This window comes from Carettochelys insculpta, chromosome 16 (genome assembly GCF_033958435.1).
Source record: "Carettochelys insculpta isolate YL-2023 chromosome 16, ASM3395843v1, whole genome shotgun sequence".
In the NCBI taxonomy this organism is placed as follows: domain Eukaryota; kingdom Metazoa; phylum Chordata; order Testudines; family Carettochelyidae; genus Carettochelys; species Carettochelys insculpta.
The window spans coordinates 1,087,164-1,108,776 of NC_134152.1; the positions used below are offsets into that span (position 1 = coordinate 1,087,164).

Here is a 21,613-nt window from a genome sequence, read left to right on the forward strand (position 1 = left end):
CAGGTACAGTTCTGCAGCGCTCTGCAGTTGTTACCCGCCTAACCGTGGGGACCCTGGGCCACTGGCTGCCTTGGGGTTGGGGATCAGCCAGAAGCTCCCACCTCCTTGGTTCGGGCCTCGTCGGGGAAGCTGCATCTGATACTGCCGCAGTGCAAGGACAGAGCACACCCCAACCCTCCTGCACCAGGTGCACCAGCTGCGAGTGCTAGCTGTCTCTCTGCGGACAGGGCAGGATGCACAGAGCTATGAGGAGTTATTTTGAAAGCAAGAAGAGAGGTTAGAAACGCACCTGGCTGAGTCCTTCTTCTAGCAAGAAGAGTATGGGTCTTGCTACAGAGACTGACCCATAGTAGCAAAATCAGGAGTGACACAAGCCTTCCGTGCCACTAGCACCCATGTAATATGCCTTCTGGTACAACTACAGTCTGAAGAAGTGCTGCTCAAGTCTTCCACAGCCTAGCTGAAACAGCAGGGGAGTAGGAGGGACAAAACCATTGTTCAAGCTGTACTTGTTTTATTTTTACTGTGCATATACACTGGCTTCATTATGCAATCACTGTCCAAGGGCTTCATTTAACTCCACTGCCATTCCTTTTGATCAGCCAGCTGTCACTGCTCAGACTTTCCAGGATTAACTGGAAAAGATTTTATCTTAAAATTTAAAACAAAAGGAGCCATTTTATTTGCTGCCTCAATACACACTGTACAAAGAAGGAACCTATGCATATTCTTTAATCTAAACCCTATTGGTTTTTTCAATATGGTCATTCTACACAAATACAAACACATGACCTAAAATACTACAAAGTTACAAAAAAAAACTTCATAGATTGACTGTACAATAGACTGAATTACCTGCTTTTTGCAAGATAACCCAAATTAAATCCAAACAGCATTAGTCTCAGACCTTCCCCTTCATTGCAGCTGGGGGGGGGGGTTTGATGCTTCGTTGCCAGTTTGTATTTTGCAGTTGTATTTTGTTTTCTAAAGGTGGAAACATTTACACAATTTAGTGGAGAGTTGTGTGTGAAATATATAGGAAAACTCTTCAAGGGCAAGGGGATCCCTAAAGAGGAGAGTTACAAAACAGTCCTTTGATTCCTTGCCTGTTTCCCACATGCAATTAATGATATCCAGGGGGACTGGCCAAAAAACATCTTTAATGTCCTGCAAATCTGCAGCACCCAGTCTCTTTGTGCAAATACAAATTTATGATCTCACACTTTGAGGTACAGGGCCAGAGAATGACAACTGGGTATTTAAGTTCAAGGCAGATGTCTGTGTTTGGGTCTGAAGAGCTGAACTAGTGCCTTGAGATGGATATAAGCCCTCCACCCACTTCCCTTAGTAGTAGGCAGTCTTATGGCTCCCAAAATAGGTAAGTATTTGTTTTTTTTCTGAATGGGATATTATTTTGAAGTCATACAACAGCAGTTGCTTGTCTAGATTACTACATTTGCAACTTTCAACCCAAAGCCACTTTTATAAAGCATTTACATTGAATGCCTAGAATCTAGAAACTGCAAGGCATAGACTGCCTACTAGCCAGGCAACCCCCTCCTCTTAATTTGTCTTCACTGCTAGGTTTCAATTTCTCTCACTTCCCCTTATCCAGTATAAAAAAGGTACAACATTTATTCTGGCGGGATTTAAGTTAAAAAATAAAAAGCTGCCCAGTCTTTTTTGCTTTATCGTGAAGAGTTTGAGCTGGAGCGGCTGCGATGTCGTCTTCGGCCTGGAGATCTGGATCTTGAGCGTCGGCGAACAGGAGATCTGCGTCTTGGAGACCTGGACCTGTTAGAGGCAGGAGAAAAGTTTCAACAAGACAAGGATAAACAGACAAATGAATTTACACACATCTAGAGCCTTTTATCCAGAAGGATCCCAAAACATTTTATATAAAGAGCTCTACTGAAATGCATCCATCTCTGAGGCTGAAGGAAGGAGCTCAAGGGCGCACAACTCAGCATGAGGGAATATTTTTACTGTGACAAGCCACCAGAGAACAAACTGAATTTTGTTTTTTAAATTCTCGTCAGAAAGACTTTGCACCACCAACGTGAAGAGCACTATGCTCCATTCATATTTCACATAAAAACACAGCTAAATTGACCTTACTGGCACTGAACCTGTGAATCCAGGGAGACTAGGTACTCCAATGCCAGTATTAAAATCAGCAGCACAGCCTCTCTGGTGCAGAACATTTAACCTGGCTCATTTTATTTTGTCACACTGCAAAACTGCTAGCATACTGTAACTTCAGAGAGTTTCTCCCTTAAAGAACAAAGAGGGACAGAGCTTAAAATACAAACAGAAGCCACTAATCTTAACTGGCTGCACAGGACCGATATTTGCATCTAATAGGAAGTACAAAACAAGATACCATAAATATAAAGCCTAGGAAAAAACAGTAACCTATCTTTCATAACTATTGTTCTTTGAAATGCATGGCTTACATCTATTGCATGTCAAGTGCAACATCTGCACAGTTGCTGGAGATTTTTTCCCCCCTCAGTGGTATATGTTGGGCCAGCTCCAGCACCCCGTGGACAGCTGAGCTCTTATTTCAGTGCAAAAGGAGCTAATGCCCTGCACCTTCCCAGTTCTTTATTACCATGAACTCAAACAGCACGTTAGGACGGAAGGTCATGGAATGAACATGAGTAACACATCTTGAACAATGGATACAAAAGGTAGGTAACCATTTTTCTACTTCGAATGCTTGCTCCTGGCTATTCCATATCAGGTGACTCACAAGCAGTATTCTTATGGTGGGCTAAGAGTTCACAGGCAGGCTGGTAATACAGCTCTCCTGAAATGTGTTATCTCTGGCCTGGTGGGTGACTTCACAGTGGGATGAAAACATTTGGATCATGACCATGTTGCAAATTACCGTGAGTTCCTTCACATGTGTGTGTAATGACAGCTCATTCAACCAGAAACCTAGGTCCTGAGACTGCCAAGGTGGGGCCACCACCCCAGGACCAAAGCATCTGATACCAGCTGGATTCCAGGCCTGGTGGGGGACTCAAGAAGTACTCCAGATAGAATTGAGGTTGTGTTTAATTACCATGTCTGAGAATCCCAAGATTGACAACAGAACAGTGAGAATAAAGTTCAGATGGTGCCTGCTCAGTAAGTAGACCAACAAGCCACATCTGAAGTGTCTCAAATGAAGACAAGCATGCCACACCACATAGGCACAACCTTTCCCTCTCTGTTCTGGAGGAACTGCCTCCATAGCTTCTATCTGCAGGAGGACTTGCATCTCCTGGACAAGCAGTTGTTCATGAAAATGGTGCTCAGAGAAGAACAGGGAAAGGGAGGTGTGAAAGGAAGGGAGAATACTGCTCTAGAAACTACCACTGCCATTAAGCAGGAACTCAAAGGACACAGCATTGATGAAGGCCCTTCTACTGGCGCATGAGCCTGGGCCTTTGGGGGGAGGGGAAGAGTGTGTGCTAGAGCCAGCCCTACAGATACCACCAGGAAGGCGGGGGGAATCTGCGGCAATGATGATTATGGTGCATGCACATCTGGCATGGAACACACATAAGCAAGCACTCAAACCCAAAACCTAACTGCTGGTAAGTGAATAATCAGACATTGCAAACTGCACCTGTGCTTGACGCACAGAATGATAACACATATCAGCTGGCATCTCTTTCTACCCCAAAGATGTCATACAGGCCACTTCCTGTAAAGTTCCAGTTCTTGTTATACACAGTGGATAGAAGGATATGTACAGTGAGGAACCACTTAAAGAAGAAATTGATCCAGCAGGGGTTGATTTATCGATTTAAATCCACCACTAATAGCTTTTGTGTCAACTCTGGTACTCCAGCAGAACGAGCAGCATAAAAGGAGTCTTTATATGTCTGTCCATCCACCCCCCATCGCCCCCACCCCCCATTCACTGCAGTAAAGACATCATGGAAAGTAGACTTAATGGTGTCAACTTCAGCCATGTAATTCAAATCAATGTCTCCTCCCACCCCACAGCATAGTTTAGACCAGCCCTCAAAGACTTCAGAAGCTGTTCGTAGCAGGACACAGTAAAGATCACCACACATGCCCCGAAGTGTAAGAGCAGTTTCTAACAGATCTTTAAGAGTTTGTGTTTACTAAAGCAGGAGTGATCATCAGTGTCCAGGTTTAACAGGTGACCAAGGCTATATCGACACGGTGAGATGTTTTCAAAATAAATTTACTCAATTTGTGCTAAGCAAACTGCATAAATTATTTTGAAATTTCATATTCCGAACACGGTGCCATCCAAACGCCATGTAGACGTAGCCTGATAAGGTTTGCTGAACTCAAGCCCAAAGAAGCAAAGTTTCCAATGATGGCAACATCTGTGCAAGGGACAAGATGCTTGGTGCCACGAATCAGACATGACCAAACCCGTTTATCTTGCACGCGCTTCTACAGTATTTTATAAAACATTTCTCACCTTCTCCTCATGCGAGGGGGTGACCTACGCCACATTGGTGGTGGAGGCAGCATTCTCCTTGGCGGGCTAAAGCGCCTGGGAGGTGGCCTAGGCCGAGGTGCCAGGACAGCTGTAGCAGTGATCTCCTGACCATCAATCTGTCCTGTTTACAGTTAAAAAGCAAAAAATGAGCTAAAAGTTTCCAGTGTCAATGCACCGCATGCAGCACTACTGCAGCCCAGCTACAGAATTCCATCCTCACAAGACTGCTGCTTTGGTGTGTTTGGAGCACCTGTGATCTAATGGTTAGAGCAAGAATCAAGAGCCCTAGGTTCTCTCCCCAGTTTTGCCACTGACTCACTCTCTCACCCTAAGCAAATAATTGAGACAGCCAACTTAAAAATTACTTCCGCATAAAACACATGTAAAGTTTAGAACCTACTATTCTTACAAGCAAAAAAGTTCAGATAACAGAATCTGGGGATCATCTGATTTTGAGAGACAGTGTATTATATAAGATCAGTTTAGTTGTCTTCCCCTATATGGTCAGTTTCAAAGTTTACTGTGTTCCAGCAACAGAGGAGAGAAAGACATTTGGGAAAATGAAAGTTAAGAAATTCAGACTGTAAAATGACAAAGGCTGGCAGGGCAACTCAGAATCAGTGATCTTTTGTATCAATCCTCACACCCTCCATGAATTCTGATTGGGCCTGCTGGTTTCTTTGCATGACACCCAGTACCTACCTCCATCCATATGCTTCAGTGCTTTCTCAGCATCATCTGGATTCTCAAACTCTACATAGGCATAACCCTTGGAAAGATGTGGATTTAGCCTGTCAACAGGCATGTCAATCATCTTAATCTTCCCATAAGTGGAAAATATTTCCATGATGTGATCCTGGAGAGAAAACAGTGATTATTAAGGATGGTGCAAATTCCTACTTTACCAGGTGGTATTGATAGGGAATGCTAAATTGGAGGCATACCCAATACAAGATCAAAACCCAGTCTCATTAACAGGATGTGGATACAGTTTGAATTCCCCATACACCCACTATGGCTGCCTCAGGATTCTTCCTTGGAATCCCAAGCCCTAGATCTACTGACTACCCTCCTCAAAAAGGGCCTGAGGATCTTGGCTGTTACCACCTTTCAGTCCTGACTAGCTTATGAAATCCGAAGTTTATGTGGGAAATAGCAAAGATGGGGCGGTCTGGGGTCAAACACTCAAGGCAACAGATGCATTTTCTCTCCTTTACATTTATGATCATTCATATAGCATCATATAGTTACATGTTCCCTCTACAAAGGTCTGAGAGGGACGGGCAAAGCATGAAGGACTGAACAGAGCATCACTTCCTACAGACCAATCAAGGACATTCTCAGCTGCTCTTCAGCTGTAATTTTTCAAGCCAGGGGTCAGCTACTCTTGCTCTTCCAATCAAGACAAACATAAGCTACACAATACCAGGAGAAAACCTAGTAGGAAATCAAGTTGAAGGTTTAAATCCAAACCTCCAGCTTGACAGCACAGGGCACTAGATCTTGCACATGGTGTACAGGTCCTTCCTGGCGTGGATTAACTGCTCTTGGCTTGATCCCCATATAATAAGCACCACACAAGTTTCCCCAGGCACAGGTCCACCACTGCACCTCAACCTTATGTACGGATAATGTAAGAACTTTCAAACCAGTGATGCTTTGTTGCAGTTTAGCAAAATGCTATTTAAAAACCTGACTCTCCAAATGATGTGAAAGTTCAAGGCTTTACCTTGGTCACATTTCTGGTGAGTCTTCCAACATGCACCTTGGTAGGTCTGGGCGATGGGCTCCGTCTCTTCCGCTCTTTTTCATCTCTCTTGGGTGGCTTAGACCTGAGTTGAATATCACAGAACTATCAAATCTGCTGGTAACATACAAGCTAATAACCATCCCACTTAAAGAGGTGATGTTTTTGCAAATCATCTTTATGAGCTGAGGCCTTGCTGGGTACATAGTTACGCCTAACGCCCGCCTCCTAGCCATCAAATGCCTAAGCCATCCCCATCACCTGCTGATGTGGAAAGCCAGTTTCTTCCACATCTACAATTACTTACTGTTGCTGCAAACTATAAAGAATAGCTAGAATATATCTCTGGGATATGGATAAATCAGGCAACTTGGTTTGAAATAGAGATTACTGCTCTGTTCACAAGCCTACCCACTCCACAGCAAATTCCTGACCACCTGATAATTAAGTGGATGAACCAAACTCACTTGGAGCGGGAACGTCTCCTGTTGTCATGTCTACGGCGAGATGGACTTGGCGATCCTGAGGAACTGCTAGAACTGGAGCTACGAGAGGTACTGGAACTCCCAGAACGGCTTGATGCAGAGGAGGAACTGGAGCCACTGCTGGAACCAGTGCTGGAGCTGGACCCTGAACTGGAAGTGGAGCTGGAGCGAGACCTTTCAGGGGAGGAGGGGGAAAAATCAGTGTTACAAGTTCAAAACAAGAATTGGTGGTTAAAGTGACTATGCAAAACAAATTTATTGATACAGCAAGAGGACCACCTTTTAGCAACGGACAGACATCTAACGTGGGGAGCCACAAAACAGCTCTGTACCCTTTGTACAGGATTACACTTCACTACTACTTGGGCTATCATGGGGAACCACTAGAGCTGGGACAGCCAACCAGTGGCTCTTCAGAAGGTAATATGCAGATCCTGCCAGGAGAGACTCTGGGGAAAAAATGGTAGGCTCTCAGCACTATCTGGCAGCCCCTCCACCTCACCCATGCTTCTCCCTCTCCCAGGTGCTCCCACCCATCTGCTGCCCACACCCTATCAGCACCTCCTTCTCTTTCCCCAGGCCTCCCCACAGGACTTTGCAAAGGCTCTGATGGGGGAAGGGAAGAAGCAAGGCTGCAGCGCCCAGCCTCCCCTCCCTCCCCTCTAAAGGCAGTCAGCTGTTTTGCAGCTGGCAGGAGGCTCTGGCTCACTTCAGAGAGAGGAGGCAGAAAGAGGTTGGGAAGAAGACTTGGTGAAAGAGAGAAGTGACTGGGGCGTGGGCCAGAGCAGAACTAGGGATCCAGCACCTGTGTCTTCTTGAGTAAGAGCACACTGACTAGTTGGTGTGGAAATTGCTAATCAAAAAAAAATTTCACACTATGTAACAATGGAAGAAAATACACCAGATGAAAAAATAAAGGTGTCCAACCAGAGTTGGACACAGGGATGTAAAATCACCTTTAAATAGATACTAGTTAACCAGTTAAGTCTGAACTGTTAATTAGGGGGGTGGGCCCTCCAGCCAGGCAGGAGCACTTCTGTGTGCAGTGCTCCCAGGCCAGGCCTGCCACAGACAAGGGCTGCTCTGGCCAGGCTGGAGCACCCCCACCTGCAATGGGCCCCCTGCCTTGGCAAGCAGTGGGGCTTCTCCCACCCCCCACCAGTTAACTATATCCAGTAAGCCTCACCCATTAAGGGTGAGGTTTACCAGTCATCCATTAACATCCCTGCTTTGGAGAATGAGTACTTTTAATGCAATGGTAAGGCCGTGTGTATCTTTGTTGGAGATGAATATCTCAGTTCAGATTTTCAAACATGCAGCATCCTCTCACTTCTAGCCATGCACATATGGAACAAGAATTCCCACAAGGTTCTTAATTCCTAATTTAAAAACTGAAAATTCTGGACGGAAAAAAGCAGGCATAGAAGCAAAGTTCGTCATCAGATTTGCCAACCAATTGCAGACGAACATTAGCTTTCTATTATGTGGCCTGCTACACAGCTTATGCAAACAACAAACCATTCTGAAGGTGAGCTTATAAAAATGTGTTTCATTGCTGCGATTTCAATCCTGTCCCCAGACAACAAGAATCTACAAAGAAAATTTCTGGCCTGCAGCTTTCACACTACACAACAGAACACAGACTCTCCAACCTGGACTTCAGCAGCGTATCTGAGCATTGCCTTGGCTGAGTCATGTGATGTCCAGGATAAAACTCAATTATCAACATTTGTTCTTGCTGTGTCTGATGATTGTGCAGTAAAGGAAAAATGCCTCAACATTGTGTTATGAAAGGACAGAACTCAGGAACAAGATCTAAAGGCAGCATTAATGTCATTCATTTCAAAACACCACTTCCCTTTACAGAAGCCCCCTGCCAATGCAATGAACGGGGCTCCATCCACATGGGAATCTGTGAATGGATTAATTGGCTTTGTAAGTCTGCCAAGAGCATTTCCGAGTTTTGGAAATTTTACGATATTATCCATCAGGAACAACTGGAATCTAAACAGCTGATATTCAATCACATCATGAAACCTGTCTTGACATTTTGAATTTCATTTGCTCAAATGCATTCACAGAATTTTTAAAAGCTAACTGAAGAAATAGATGACAACATCCCTACTGATATGCCTTTTTTCTGTGCAGTTCTGTGGCTCTTGAGAGGAATTAAAGATACTTTCCATTTTTCGAGCTCCTTGAACCATAAAAAATTTCTATGGAGGAGCAGCACAGGATATACCCTGAGTTTACGGATCCCAGATGGGTTCTAGATTTGGCATTTTTTGCAGAGATGTCACTGCACTTGGATAAATTAGATAGCAACCAGAATTTTCATCTTACGTCCACATTTAATCTACTGCAAAGCATATTTGCATTCATAAACAAACTGCAATTGTATCACAGACAAATGCTTGAAGGGAGAGCTGACATGTCCCCTCAATGTCAAAGCATCAAGCCAGATCAAAAGAAGATGCAGCAGAAAACCTCTAACCAGAGCACAACTAGAGATGTGAGCATGATTAAAGATCTTAATGATAGTTTTGAGGAAAGATTCCAAGACTTGCAGTGTTAAAGACCTTAAATCAGACATCTGATTGAGCCTTTGAGTGCTGAAGCCAATTGTTGGAAGCCCTCTTTAGTCACTTACAAAGCAACACCCCAGATGGAAGTAAAAGAACATTTGGAAGTAACAGATTGAAATCTATTCAGAAAACAGAGGGAACCTAAGACTGTACCAAAGGATAAATACTCTAACATCAGAGGTGCAGCCCCAAAGTTAATCTCAATGTTTATCTTGATTTATACTTTCAACCTATAGTTGTGAGTCTATTTTCTTGACACTCAGCAGTTGAAATCCAAGCACTGAATGGCTTTGACAGACAACCATGAGAGAACTGTGGCATGAGAGCACAAATGAACACAAATCAAACTTCTAAGGAATCGCTAAAAGCAAGGACTGCAAGAAGTCCTACTACATAAAAGACAAGCTGTTATCAGTAATTATCCATTTATAATGCATAAAATATATTATCAAATTATAAAATGGTATGGTGCGTAAATACACACACGCTTATATAATCATTATATGTTACTGCGGCTCTTTGGCAATGCGCACTGGTAAATTCTGGCTCCTTCTCAGGTTTAGGCTGGCCACCCCTGCATTAGAGAAACTCTAATTACCTGGTACTGCTGCTACCACTGGAAGCGCTGCGCCTTTTGCGCGTTTTGTCACGAGCACGATCCTTTTCACTTGATTCCTTGGTGGACACTTTGTCCTTGGACCTGTCCTTGGATTTATCTTCAGTCCGATCTTTGCGCTTGGTTGGAGAGGGAGCCCTTTAAAAACAAAAGGTAAAAAGAAGTTATTACGCTTAAAGAAAGCACTGAGATTTAAGCCAGCTTAGGATAAGCACTATTGCAAGGGGAGAGCACTAGGATTTTTTTTATTTAAAATTTAAAAAAAAAAAAAAAAAATCAAAAAAGTTCATGCTATAGGGAAACTTTAAGAAAGTCACATCTGTAATTTAAGAACGTTCTCATTGTGAGAAGAGAACTACATTTCCAATTCCACATCCTCTCTGGAAACACCCTAGTATCCTACATGTCCCCAGTGGGGTTAGGCCTAGAAAATTCAGACAGAATTATTACCTAGTGCTGGATTTTTTATTATTTTCTTTGAATCCTAGCACACTCTTCTTTTTCATTCCTGAAAACTCCATTTTCCCTTCTGAGGCGTCCCAAGCAGCACTGGATGGGCCTCACTTATCTCAAATCTCACTTCTAACTCCTTGATTCTGAGAAACGATCCCTAATCGAGTGCAATAAACTCCAAAGAGCGGCCTAGTGACAAGATAAAAGGGTTTAGAAACAAGAAATCAATGTATTGGCAAAAACAACAAACCTCCTTTTCAATAAAGACAGTAGGAGGAGGTCAGCTAATGAGATATTGACAATAGCATTTTGTACAAACAGTACTGTAGTTGCTCAGATTTTACATGGCAGTAAGAGCCAAACACCTGTGCCTGCTCACACTGAGATACACACTGTCCATCTTTTTAAAGACTTGGTATGGATGCTTCAAGGTGTCAGATGACAGTTTCACAAGAGCATAAAGGCTACAAATTAGCAAGCTGAGATGTATGGCAGGCAGGGAAAACCTAGATTTTTTCTATGAGTTTTCCTCTGCCAGGTGTATATGTGTTGCCTAACCTGCCTTGCAGCTATCACTCATCCCTCAGATTTCCTCTAGATTGCCAATTGCTGCCACAACACATGTTGGTTAGCAAAGGGATTTTTCCCAAAAGCAGCATATGGCACTCCATCCTCCTAGTTTCAGTGGATGCTCTGCGTGCCTTGGAAACCAGGGACTGAGCAGAGGAACCAAAAACTGATGCACTGTTATAACTGCAACAAACCTTGCTTGAATCTGTCTTGGTGGAAGACCTATACAGGGGGCTCAGATTTCATCCACTCCTATAGATCTCCTTATATTCTTGAGGTAAATAAAGGACACAAATCAACATGTCATTAATTCATATTAAAATACCAGTCACGAGCTGAACCCTATGTGCAATCCACAAGAAGTCCTTTTATTCTATCTATAACATAGTATCCCAATGTATCATCACATTTTAACTAAATTGGTGGACTGCTTACCATTTAATAAAGATGTCAGGGGTGCATGACCTAATAGTTTTAAACAGCATTGATAGGTCGCTCCTGTTTAGTTTATGGTCACTATAGAGCCAATTTAACAGTCACCATTATGGTGTTCGTAACCTGTACACAGTATCTTTCATCCTATTCAATTCATTAAACATTTACCAGGCAGCCAGACTGGACATCAGTTGTGATTTTAGAAGTAAATATATGCTGCCAGGGCTATAAGAAAGGATATATAATGGTACTAACAAAAATGAAGTTGGATACTTAAGACACGCTCCATAGATATTAGAAATATTTGGTAATAAGAATAAACTCCATTTAGTTTTCTGGATTTCATATTATGTCCTTTGAATCTTCAATTCCCTTATAATGATTTTCTGGGGCAGGCCATTTTACCTAATGTCTCCCTTCCCGCCCCCGCCCCTGGAAATATCTGTACCCTCCCTTAATAGAACAGATTTTGTCTTGCTTATTTAAAAATCAACAAATTGACTGGAAAAGTCTACTTACTGATGGGACAAATATTAGAGAGGTAGCCATGTTAGTCTGCATCTGCAAAAACAATTAGAAGACCTGTGGCACCTTACAGACAAACATTTTTGGAGCATAAGATTTGCATGCATCTGACAAAGTGGGTTTTTGCCCATGAAAACTTGTGCTCAAAAAATCGGTTTGTCTATAAGAAGCCACATGACTTCTTGTTGTTTTTACTGATGCAACAAAATTCAAACCTCAGTTTACAAGACAAGACTACATGCACTTTCATCTAGTTGTCATCTCTATTCAGGATGAGACTGTTTCTAGTAAACAATCACTGAAGAATAATTCCATCAAGAACAAGTTTTGTATTTGTCTACAGACAAACATATATAGACAGGAGTGAAATTGGCAAATAATGTTTTTTCCTACTTATTACCAAGAAAACTCTTCACTAACCAATGAGTTTTTCTGCAGCACCTAGTATCCAAGTGAAAAACATAAGCCAGGTTCATAGAGAATGCCTTGATATGATACATTATTACTCTGCCTCATTTTCCTGCTCTAAGGAGTTTTGCACTGCAGCTCAACTATTTAGACAGCTGCATATCAGTGATGTGTGAAGCAAACAGAGCTCTGTCAGAAACAGATGATCTTAAGGCAAGTAATTTAGTCATTGGCACATAAGAAACAGTCAGCCACAACAGTGATAGGGTCTACAAAAGCACCTAAATGAATACATGCTTGTGTTCAGTCTGTATCTCAGTTTGCACAAAGTTCGCAGGCAGAAATGGGGTGCAATTTGCAATGCCAGATACACCATGGGCATGTTAATGATCACAGAACATGTGTGGCCTTCCTATGAGGGCCACGGAACGGACAGAAAACCACAGCCCGTAACAGGAGAGCTACAGGCGCAGGCTCTGACCACAACGGCCCCGACGCTTAGCAGGTGCAGCACTACAGATGTAGCTGAAGAGAGTTGTACTGTAGCCTGAGCCAGCCCCCTGCTGCAGAGGGCCCCGAGCCCAGCTACACCATCTGCATTGCCCACCGCGCGCTGCAGCAGGCGGCCCCAGAGAGGTGGAGAGGGGCCCTGCGGCCCACCCCTAAGGCCCAGGCAAGGCCTTCCAAGGCCCCTCCCCCAGGGCTCCTTCCTCCGGGGAGAGCTAGCTCCGGCCTTCCCCACCCCTCCGGCCACATCCTGCTCCAGGGCTCCCGGCCCCTCCCTCGGGCCGGAGACGACCATGGGAAGCCCCCGACGCCTCCCCCAGGCCGGATGGCGCCAGATCCCCGATGTCCCCCTACTTACATCCTCGGCACCCTCCGTGGCCAGAGCTCCCGACCCCGTCGCGCTCCAAAGACGCGACTCAACTCGGAGCGGGAAGCGCCTCGTGTGGCGCACGATGATGGCGTCACCCGCCAAAGCAGGAGGGCGGAAGGGTGGGACTTACAGGCGCAAGGCGGATTGGCCCCAGTTGCGCGCTGCGGCAGGGAGGGCCGAAGCAGCTCCCCCGCGCTGGGAGCGATGTGGGGCTGCAGGCGGCGCTCCCTCGCCAGTCCGGGCGCTCAACACCCCTCTGTCCGCCCTCCAGCCTGCTCCATACCCCCCCCGCCTGCCCCCGCAACCCCTCTTCCAGGACAGGGTGCGTCACGTGGGGGCACAGCACGGCTGTGTGTTGGGCCTCGGGCTCATCCATCTCGTTAAATGTGTGCAAATATGTGACCCTTTATGTGTGTGTTTTCCCATTTACATACCAGTGCACACAGGTTTTACATGCTACACTTATTTTCTTACATGGGATAAGAGGTTTATTCATATAAACATAACTAACGCTTCCATCGGTTTGGATTAGGTTAGACGTGTTGAGGGGACTTCTAACGGCAGGGATGAAAAGTGGGGCCAAATATAAAAAGTTTGCTCACCACTTAACCCCCTCTACTTGTCCCCCAAGCCTTCTGCCAGTCCCCCTCCTAAGCCCTCTGCCCATCCCCATCCCTTCTGCCTACCCCACACCTAACCCACTCTGCTCATCCCTATCCAACCCCCTCTGCTTGGGACCTCCACCTAACCCCATTGCCAGGTCCACCCCCTCAACCTCCTCTGCGTGCTCCCATCCCTTCTGCCATGCCCCCATCTAACCTCCCCTGTTCGGGGCCCCCACCTAGTCCCCTCTGCCATGGTCCCCATGTGTCCCTCCACCAGCACCTGCCACAGCCCTCCTGTGTCCTTCTACCACAACACCTCCCCTGTCAAAGTGCATCCTCCATGACCCAGTAAGGGAACCTGCTCAGGGTGCCTTAATCCCACTTCTGTTCTAGGGCTTTCATGAATGTCAAACCTCTCAGGAACAAAAAGCAGTCAAGCAGCACTTTAAAGACTAGCAAAATGGTTTATTAGGTGAGCTTTCGGGGGACAGACCCACTTCTTCAGACCAAGAAGTGGGTCTGTCCCACGAAAGCTCACCTAATAAACCATTTTGCTAGTCTTTAAAGTGCTGCTTGACTGCTTTTTGTTTTGATAGTGTATAGACTAGCATGGCTTCCTCTTTGTTACCTCTCAGGAACAGTAGTTGCCCTCCTAAACTGGTATCAGAAGGGTAGCCATGTCAACCTGTACCCACAAAAACAACAAGAAGGTTCTGTGGCACCTTACAGATTTAATGGAGCATAAAATTTCATGGGGGAAAAAAAACCACTCTCTCAGATGCATGAATGCATCTTCTGTCCTACAATATGCCACACAAACTCCAACACTGAGGACTGTGTGTTTCTCTCCGGGCCTGTGTCACTGCAATATGCAAAGTAATTATATGTAAATGATGGGTAGCCCAAGGCTTTAGTCTTCCTCATTGTCAATACGCCACTGCCTCTCCCTGTAAGTAATTTGGAGGCTTGATGCATTTACTGGGGTCACCGTTCCCCTTATAGGACTGCAACAAGGTTTGAGGGTGTCTTTCCTTTGGAATGGAGGCCCAATGCAACTGTGACTTTTCCAAAATATTTCCCTTGGGTTCCGTAACTTCTAGCACCAGCAAGTAGTTGGACACTTGCCCGTTATGGAAATTGGGCTGTTACTAGTTTCTCTGTTTATGTTCATGCATTAGCGTACGATTTTACACGAACCATTTTGTAATCTACTGATTCATGTCCCAGCCACAGGTTGATCTTTACCTCTGGCCAGGACTTTGTAAGGATTAGTGTGCGAGTTCTACAAAAGCTTACTGTTTGATTAGTGTAACAAGTAAAAGGAAGCAGTGCCAGTAGAAGGGGTTGGTCTCCCTTCTCCAGTTCTCCCTTTCACATGGCACACTCTTCACTTTCTCTGTCATGTACCTCAGGGCAGCAGGAGCCTTAACAGGAACGACCTTATGATTGTTCACTGATCCTTCTTGAGTACCACGGGAGACTGGAGAAACATTATTAGTATTTACAGTTGCTGGTTCAAACATCTTTAATTGCTTTTGGTGTCTCTAAAACATCCTCATCTTTCTCACAAGTTTAGCACAGGTGTCTATGGTTAATAGGACCTGCATGAGACCTTACCACTGTAGTTTTAGGATTCCTTTAACCTCAGGATAAAAGACTCATTACCACATCCTCAACTTGAAATGCTGGTTTAGCTAGGCTGCTATTATCATCTAGCTGGGTTTCATTTTTCTTTTATTACAATGAAGAGAATTTACTGCTTGGAGCACCACAAGGCTGAAGCAGTTTCTTTGTACTAGCTTCTTCTGATTTTCTTTTGAAAGACAGAAGAACATTTTTCTACCCTTTTGGAGTTGGCGGATTACATCTTAAAATACTCCTTTTACAAATATATTTGCTGATTTTGCATTGATTCCAGTCTTATTCATTGGGCCTGGTTTTAATGGCTTTTACCGTTTAAGCTGGTTTAGTGTGAATTAATGACTTAAATGAATTAAAATTGATGAGGTGGTGTGCCTCAGTTTCCTTTTTATACCACCAATCAGGTTTGTAATAGTTCGTCTGTTGTACTAATCTTTGGGCTTATTCACAGATAAGGGGTCACTATAGTAATAATGCTTTCCAGTTATCATGTGGAATAGTAACAGAGGTAGCCATGTTTGTCTGTACTCCAACAAAACAAAACAGCAGAAATGTAGCACTTTAAAGACTAAAGCCATGTCTACACTAGCTGCCCCCTTTCAAAAGGGGGATGGTAACGAGACCCTTGGGGATATGCTAATGAGGTGCTGCAGTGAATATACAGCACCTCATTAGCATAAGGGCATCCACAGCACTTCAAAAGTGCCACTTGTGCTCACGCGCGGCTTTGGTCCTTTTCGAAAGGACCCTGCAGATGTCAAAATCCCCTTATTCCTATTTGGTTATAGGAATAAAGGGGATTTTGATGCCTGCAGGGTCCAACAAAATGGTTTATTTAGTGCTGAGCTTTCATGGGACAGACCCACTTCATCAAGTCAATCTTATGTGGGATGTTTTCAGTTACCATTTTTAACATTGCTTAAAGGTTTTTCTTTTATTAAGAGAAAATCATACACATTGCACCTTGTCACAGGGTCACTCATGTTAAGTGCATACAGTCCTTCAGTCTTTTCTCAACAGCTCTTGCACTACTTTAATTTTACACTGTTGTACTTAGCTTACATACCCTTTTACACATTTAGGGCAGTTACATTCCTGTAGAAACCCCCTTATCTTTTAGCAAACTTTACTGAATTACAGAGATTTAAAATTTGATTGTCTCTATGTCTAGCTTATTTACAGACGCTCCTTTGGAAAAAGGGCCCATTTTTCCTTTAGAATGGCTAAAAAGAAACCGAGAACTCTTTCTCTATAACATTTGCACAATGTTTAACTGCTTGGCTTCCTCCTAAGTCTGCAAATTTAATGTATTCTTCCCTTAAAGTTGCTTGCTTATTCCCAAAAATTATAGTTATTACTTCAGAGATTTGAATAATTTTGCCTGGACTTACTGGCCGCGTCTACACGTGCACGCTACTTCGAAGTAGCGGCACTAACTTCGAAATAGCGCCTGTCACAGCTACACATGTTGGGCGCTATTTCGAAGTTGCAATCGACGTTAGGCGGCGAGACGTCGAAGTCGCTAACCCCATGAGGGGATGGGAATAGCGCCCTACTTCGAAGTTGAACGTCGAAGTAGGTCACGTGTAGACGATCCGCGTCCCGCAACATTGAAATAGCAGGGTCTGCCATGGCAGCCATCAGCTGAGGGGTTGAGAGACGCTCTCTCTCCAGCCCCTGCGGGGCTCTATGGTCACCGTGGGCAGCAGCCCTTAGCCCAGGGCTTCTGGCTGCTGCTGCAGCAGCTGGGGATCCATGCTGCATGCACAGGGTCTGCAACCAGTTGTCGGCTCTGTGGATCTTGTGTTGTTTAGTGCAACTGTGTCTGGGAGGGGCCCTTTAAAGGAGCGGCTTGCTGTTGAGTCTGCCCTGTGACCCTGTCTGCAGCTGCTCCTGGCACCCTTATTTCGATGTGTGCTACTTTGGCGTGTAGACATTCCCTCGCAGCGCCTATTTCAACGTGGTGCTGCTCAACATCGAAGTTGAACGTCGACGTTGCCAGCCCTGGAGGACGTGTAGATGTTATTCATCGAAATAAGCTATTTCGATGTAGCGTGCACGTGTAGACGTAGCCACTGACTCCTTCTTCCGGTCACTCTTGCCCTGAGCTTTCAGCAAACAGTTCACTTTTTTGGGGGTAGAACATTAGGCAGTAGGTGATTCAGGAGCCATGGCAGGGGTTTCTGCGTTTATTTTTTTAAAAATGGCCAAATTTGGGCTATTGAAGGGGCTCTGGCTCTTAATGAGAGCCCTTTCCTTTACTAAATCTTTGATTATCCCTTCTATTCCTGCCTCTGCTATGGCAGGGCAGGGATAGAGTAGGTTAACTTCTAAGGCTGAGAGCTGCTGGCAGATAGGTATTAAACCCTTCCTTTAACTTACACATATTCAACTCAGACCCCACAGATCCCTGGGGTCCTGCTGGGCATAACACTTAGCAGGTGATTTTACATACATTTTACTTGTTAGTTCTGCATATTGAAGTTACCTTTATAAATTACTTACTTTTACAACAGAAGAGAAAACTTAATCCTGTGAACTTTTTTAGACTTTACACAATTTCTGTACTCTGATACTGGAAGTTGTCCATATTGGAAGGCGTCCCCTCTTTATTGATCCACCTGCAACACAAACAAATGGACAAAAAAAAAAACAAACAAACTAACAGAAATTACCCCAACCAGTCACAAAGCAAAGAAGCCCCAGACACTTGGCAGGGCAAAACTGAAAACAATTCCCAGTCGCCACAAGGGCAAGTTGTTAAATTATGACACAACCACTTGTTAGCAAGACAGTTAATTTAAATTAAACTCCATGACACATAGGCATACTCTACAGGTTGAATGCTTTTAAGAGCATACTCTATACTCAAAAGAGAGTTAGTGAGTTGGGAAAAAAGAACTTGGATAAACAAACTTTCAGAGTTGGGCAGTTTCTTTAAGGTCCTGTAGTCTGGCCATTTATCCAGAAAGCTATTTCTCACAGCCCAGATGTAGCTGTCCAGTTAGGCTTCTATTTGCTGCACCTGTTTTACCTTTCTCCACACTTTATAGCATAAAAAAAAAAAATCACAATTTCTTTTTCTCTCCTTACATTTAACCAGATCACTACAGCAAACGGAATCATAGTTAACCCATCACAGGGATCTTACCCTGCTATTATACATGCTAGTTGCAAAGCCTTAGCTTGAATTTCCTCCTTTATGTATTCTGCCTTTTTTCCCATACACATGCTTTTTCCCCTCTTTGTCTGCTTAATTTTTGCACCAGGGACTGCAATCCCAGTACCAGTTTTGCTACTTTCTGTAAATGCTCAACTTCTAATCCCAGCATTTCTTTCATTTCTTCCTCTCTTAACTTCTCTCTCACATCCTCCAAGTACCCTGCAGCTACGCTTAGATGACTCTTAGATCTCCAGCTTTTGTTTTCATGCTTCCTGATCAGCCTGAAGCTGTTTGACGCATGCATCCTCCCACTGCCTGTGCTGAAATGCTTCCTTGCTGCAGCATACATGAATAAAACTGCTGCTGTCAAAGACTATATTTTTACCCTGGTCGCCATCTCTGTGCAGAATCCCCGACCAGCTGCGCCGTTCTCTCCAACACTCCTTATTCTTCTACTTTTTGTTCAAATAGGGGCCATACATAATCCGCCATGGTTGCTATCTTCTGTGCCTCCTCCCTATCATTGCTGGAAGGATTTAGAACTGGTTCTGGCTCATATGGAGTTGGGTACAGAAGAAGAGGATCTACTCAGGTTGCCAAATCTTCCCATGGATAGCAAAGCGATGGTGCGGCTGCTGGGCAAACACCGACCAAGAATTCCCTCTCCCCTGATTTAAGGGTACACTTCTGGCACAGAGGTTTTGGTTCTTGAGAGTTTAATTTTCTCACTGAGGTGTGCATTTATTTTTCAGAGCATCGCTTTTGTCTTCCCAGGTCTCAATTTCTTTCTCCTTTAATTTTAGGCTGTCCAATAGTATTATTGTTGTCTTATCTGTTTTGCCAGTTCTCAGATTACTCTACCATTTAATCAATTCCTCCTCTGGTCTGACTGCAGCATAGCCTGCCATCTTAACTGCTGCCTGCTGAATCCACATATGTTTGTACTCTGCCTATTCTCGTGGCATGACCTTTGCCTCTCCCTTAGATGTCATGGCTTCTGTCTGCCCTGACTGAGGATGTATGCCTCCCCCTTTGATGCCGAGGTCTCAAGTCCCATGGGTCAGTTGTCAGCCTTATTTGGGAATGTACGTCTTCCCCTTTCAATATGCAGCTTATACCACGGTGTTACTGCACACAATGCCGCCCTTAATGGGACTTGTACTATTTGAAGGCGTATACATTATGTGCCTGCCAGGGGGCTTCCGTCAGGACTTGCAACGTTACATACAACGAGGAAGTGGGACCACTGGTTAACCACCAGCCAGGCCTGGGCTTAACTTGTGGCTTAGTTGTTCCCTGGTGGTTTGTCCATTTCCTGTGTTAACACATCCCTTAGCTTAAACAGTATACAACCCTCTTGTACTCATCCCCCTTTTATGGGTACCCCTTCTGACCTTTATATTTGGCTCACACACGTCCAGGTTCTTCCCAGTTTAAATTTGGAAAGCAGAACCAAGACGTGTCTGAAGGAAAAGAGAGACCCTCATCCCTAGCCTAGTGAGATGGTAAAGTAAACATACTGACCTCTCTTGTACGTTACCTTCTGGCTCCCATCCAGCTCACAAGCTTGGATCCTGGACGAGCCCCCAGTTGTTGGAACAAAGTCTGGATACTGTATGTGAAATAAAGATTTTATTACAACCAGCTGGCAGAATGATTCTGAACTTGGTTGAGTTTCAGAATGCACTGACAGGCATCAAGTTATGACTGGTTCTGTAGAGAGCTGATAGGCAGAGGGGAGAACAGGAGCAGACAGTAAGGAAATGAGCATGATCAAGGAACAATCAATGAGCAACCCAGATGAACTAACAATCTGGGAGTTACAGGGAGTTTCTCAGCGCAGTTTACAGAACATTTTATCTATAAACAGCAAATCCTTTGAAAAGTGGAATAGTAACAGAGAGTAATATGTTCTGGTATGGCTACGATATGAAGAAGTGGGTCTGTCCCACAAAAGTTCATCAGCTAATAAATTATTTTGTTAGTCTTTGAAGTGCTACTGGACTGCTTTTTTCTTTTGAAGAGTGGAGTCGCCAACACCGATGTGCAAAGCGGTGACGTCTTGTCTGGCATCCTGATGTAATCTTCACATGGACGTGACCATTCCTGTCATCTCTACAGAATCAAAGCAAGCAGGCACTGCAGGATCAAAGCAGAAGGCAGTGAAAGAATCCTGTCAATTGCCCTTTAACCATAGTCCAATTCCCTTCCCTGCGAGGGGCTGGAACGTGGCTGCCTACGGAGTTATTTAAACCAGCTAGGATGACCTTCCCAGATGGCTGGGGGCGAGGCTTACCAGACATTTGGAACAGTGGTTCTTAGCAAATATCATGGCCTACCTCAGAATTTTATCCTATAATATCTCCAGAGATGGAGATTCCACAATCTCCCTAGCCAATTTATTCCAGTGTTTGACCACCCTGACAGTTAGGAAGTTTTTCCTAACGTCCAACCTAAACCTCCCTTGCTGCAGTTTAAGCCCATTGCTCCTTGTCCTCTCCTCAGAGGCTGTGAAGAACAGTTTTTCTCCCTCCTCCTTGTAACCCTCTTTGAGGTACTTGGAAGCTGCTATCATGTCCCCCCTCAGTCTTCTCTTTTCCAAACGAAAACAAGCCCAGTTCTTTCAGTCGTTCCTCAGCGCTACGTTCTCTAGCCCTCTAATCACCCTTGTTGCTCTTCTCTGGACCTTCTCCAGCTCCTTCTTGAACTGGGGTGCCCACAACTGGACACAACACTCCCGCTGAGGCCTCAGGTGCTGCTGGGGGCGAGGGATAACTTGAACCCCACCCCCGAGCCCTGGTTTAGGCTTTAGGCCCATGTGTTATCACCGGGGACGGGGCTGGTGGGGGGGGAAGGACCAGCTCAGGTCTCCCCTCTTGCACGTGGCGCTCCCTGGCCTGCTGCCGGGTGACCGGCCCTGGGGACCCAGCCGCTCCAGCCAGCCCCGCGCCGACGGCCTGGGGTCGGGGGAGGCCCCCTCGGCGAGCTCCGGGGAGGCGCTGGTCCTGCAAGGGTTAAAGCTGCGCCCC

General features: G+C 44.8%; 1 protein-coding gene across 3 annotated transcripts; it reads right to left on the reverse strand.

Moving 5' to 3' along the window:
- Window positions 1–37: 37 nt before the first annotated feature.
- Window positions 38–18,002, reverse strand: RNPS1 (RNA binding protein with serine rich domain 1). 3 transcript variants are annotated; one of them, XM_075011189.1, is made up of 8 exons: window positions 17,927–18,002; window positions 10,358–10,549; window positions 9,890–10,045; window positions 6,689–6,880; window positions 6,204–6,306; window positions 5,177–5,330; window positions 4,454–4,595; window positions 38–1,794 (listed from the first exon to the last, which is right to left on the reverse strand). In XM_075011189.1, exons 2-8 carry the CDS (start codon window positions 10,426–10,428, stop codon window positions 1,689–1,691), a joined length of 924 nt encoding a protein of 307 aa, XP_074867290.1. In that variant the 5' UTR covers window positions 10,429–10,549; window positions 17,927–18,002; the 3' UTR covers window positions 38–1,688. The 3 variants fall into 3 exon arrangements, with proteins under 3 accessions (XP_074867290.1, XP_074867289.1, XP_074867291.1); XM_075011188.1 differs by lacking the exon at window positions 17,927–18,002 and adding an exon at window positions 13,164–13,268; XM_075011190.1 differs by lacking the exons at window positions 10,358–10,549; window positions 17,927–18,002 and adding an exon at window positions 13,164–13,260.
- Between the last annotated feature and the right edge of the window lie 3,611 nt (window positions 18,003–21,613).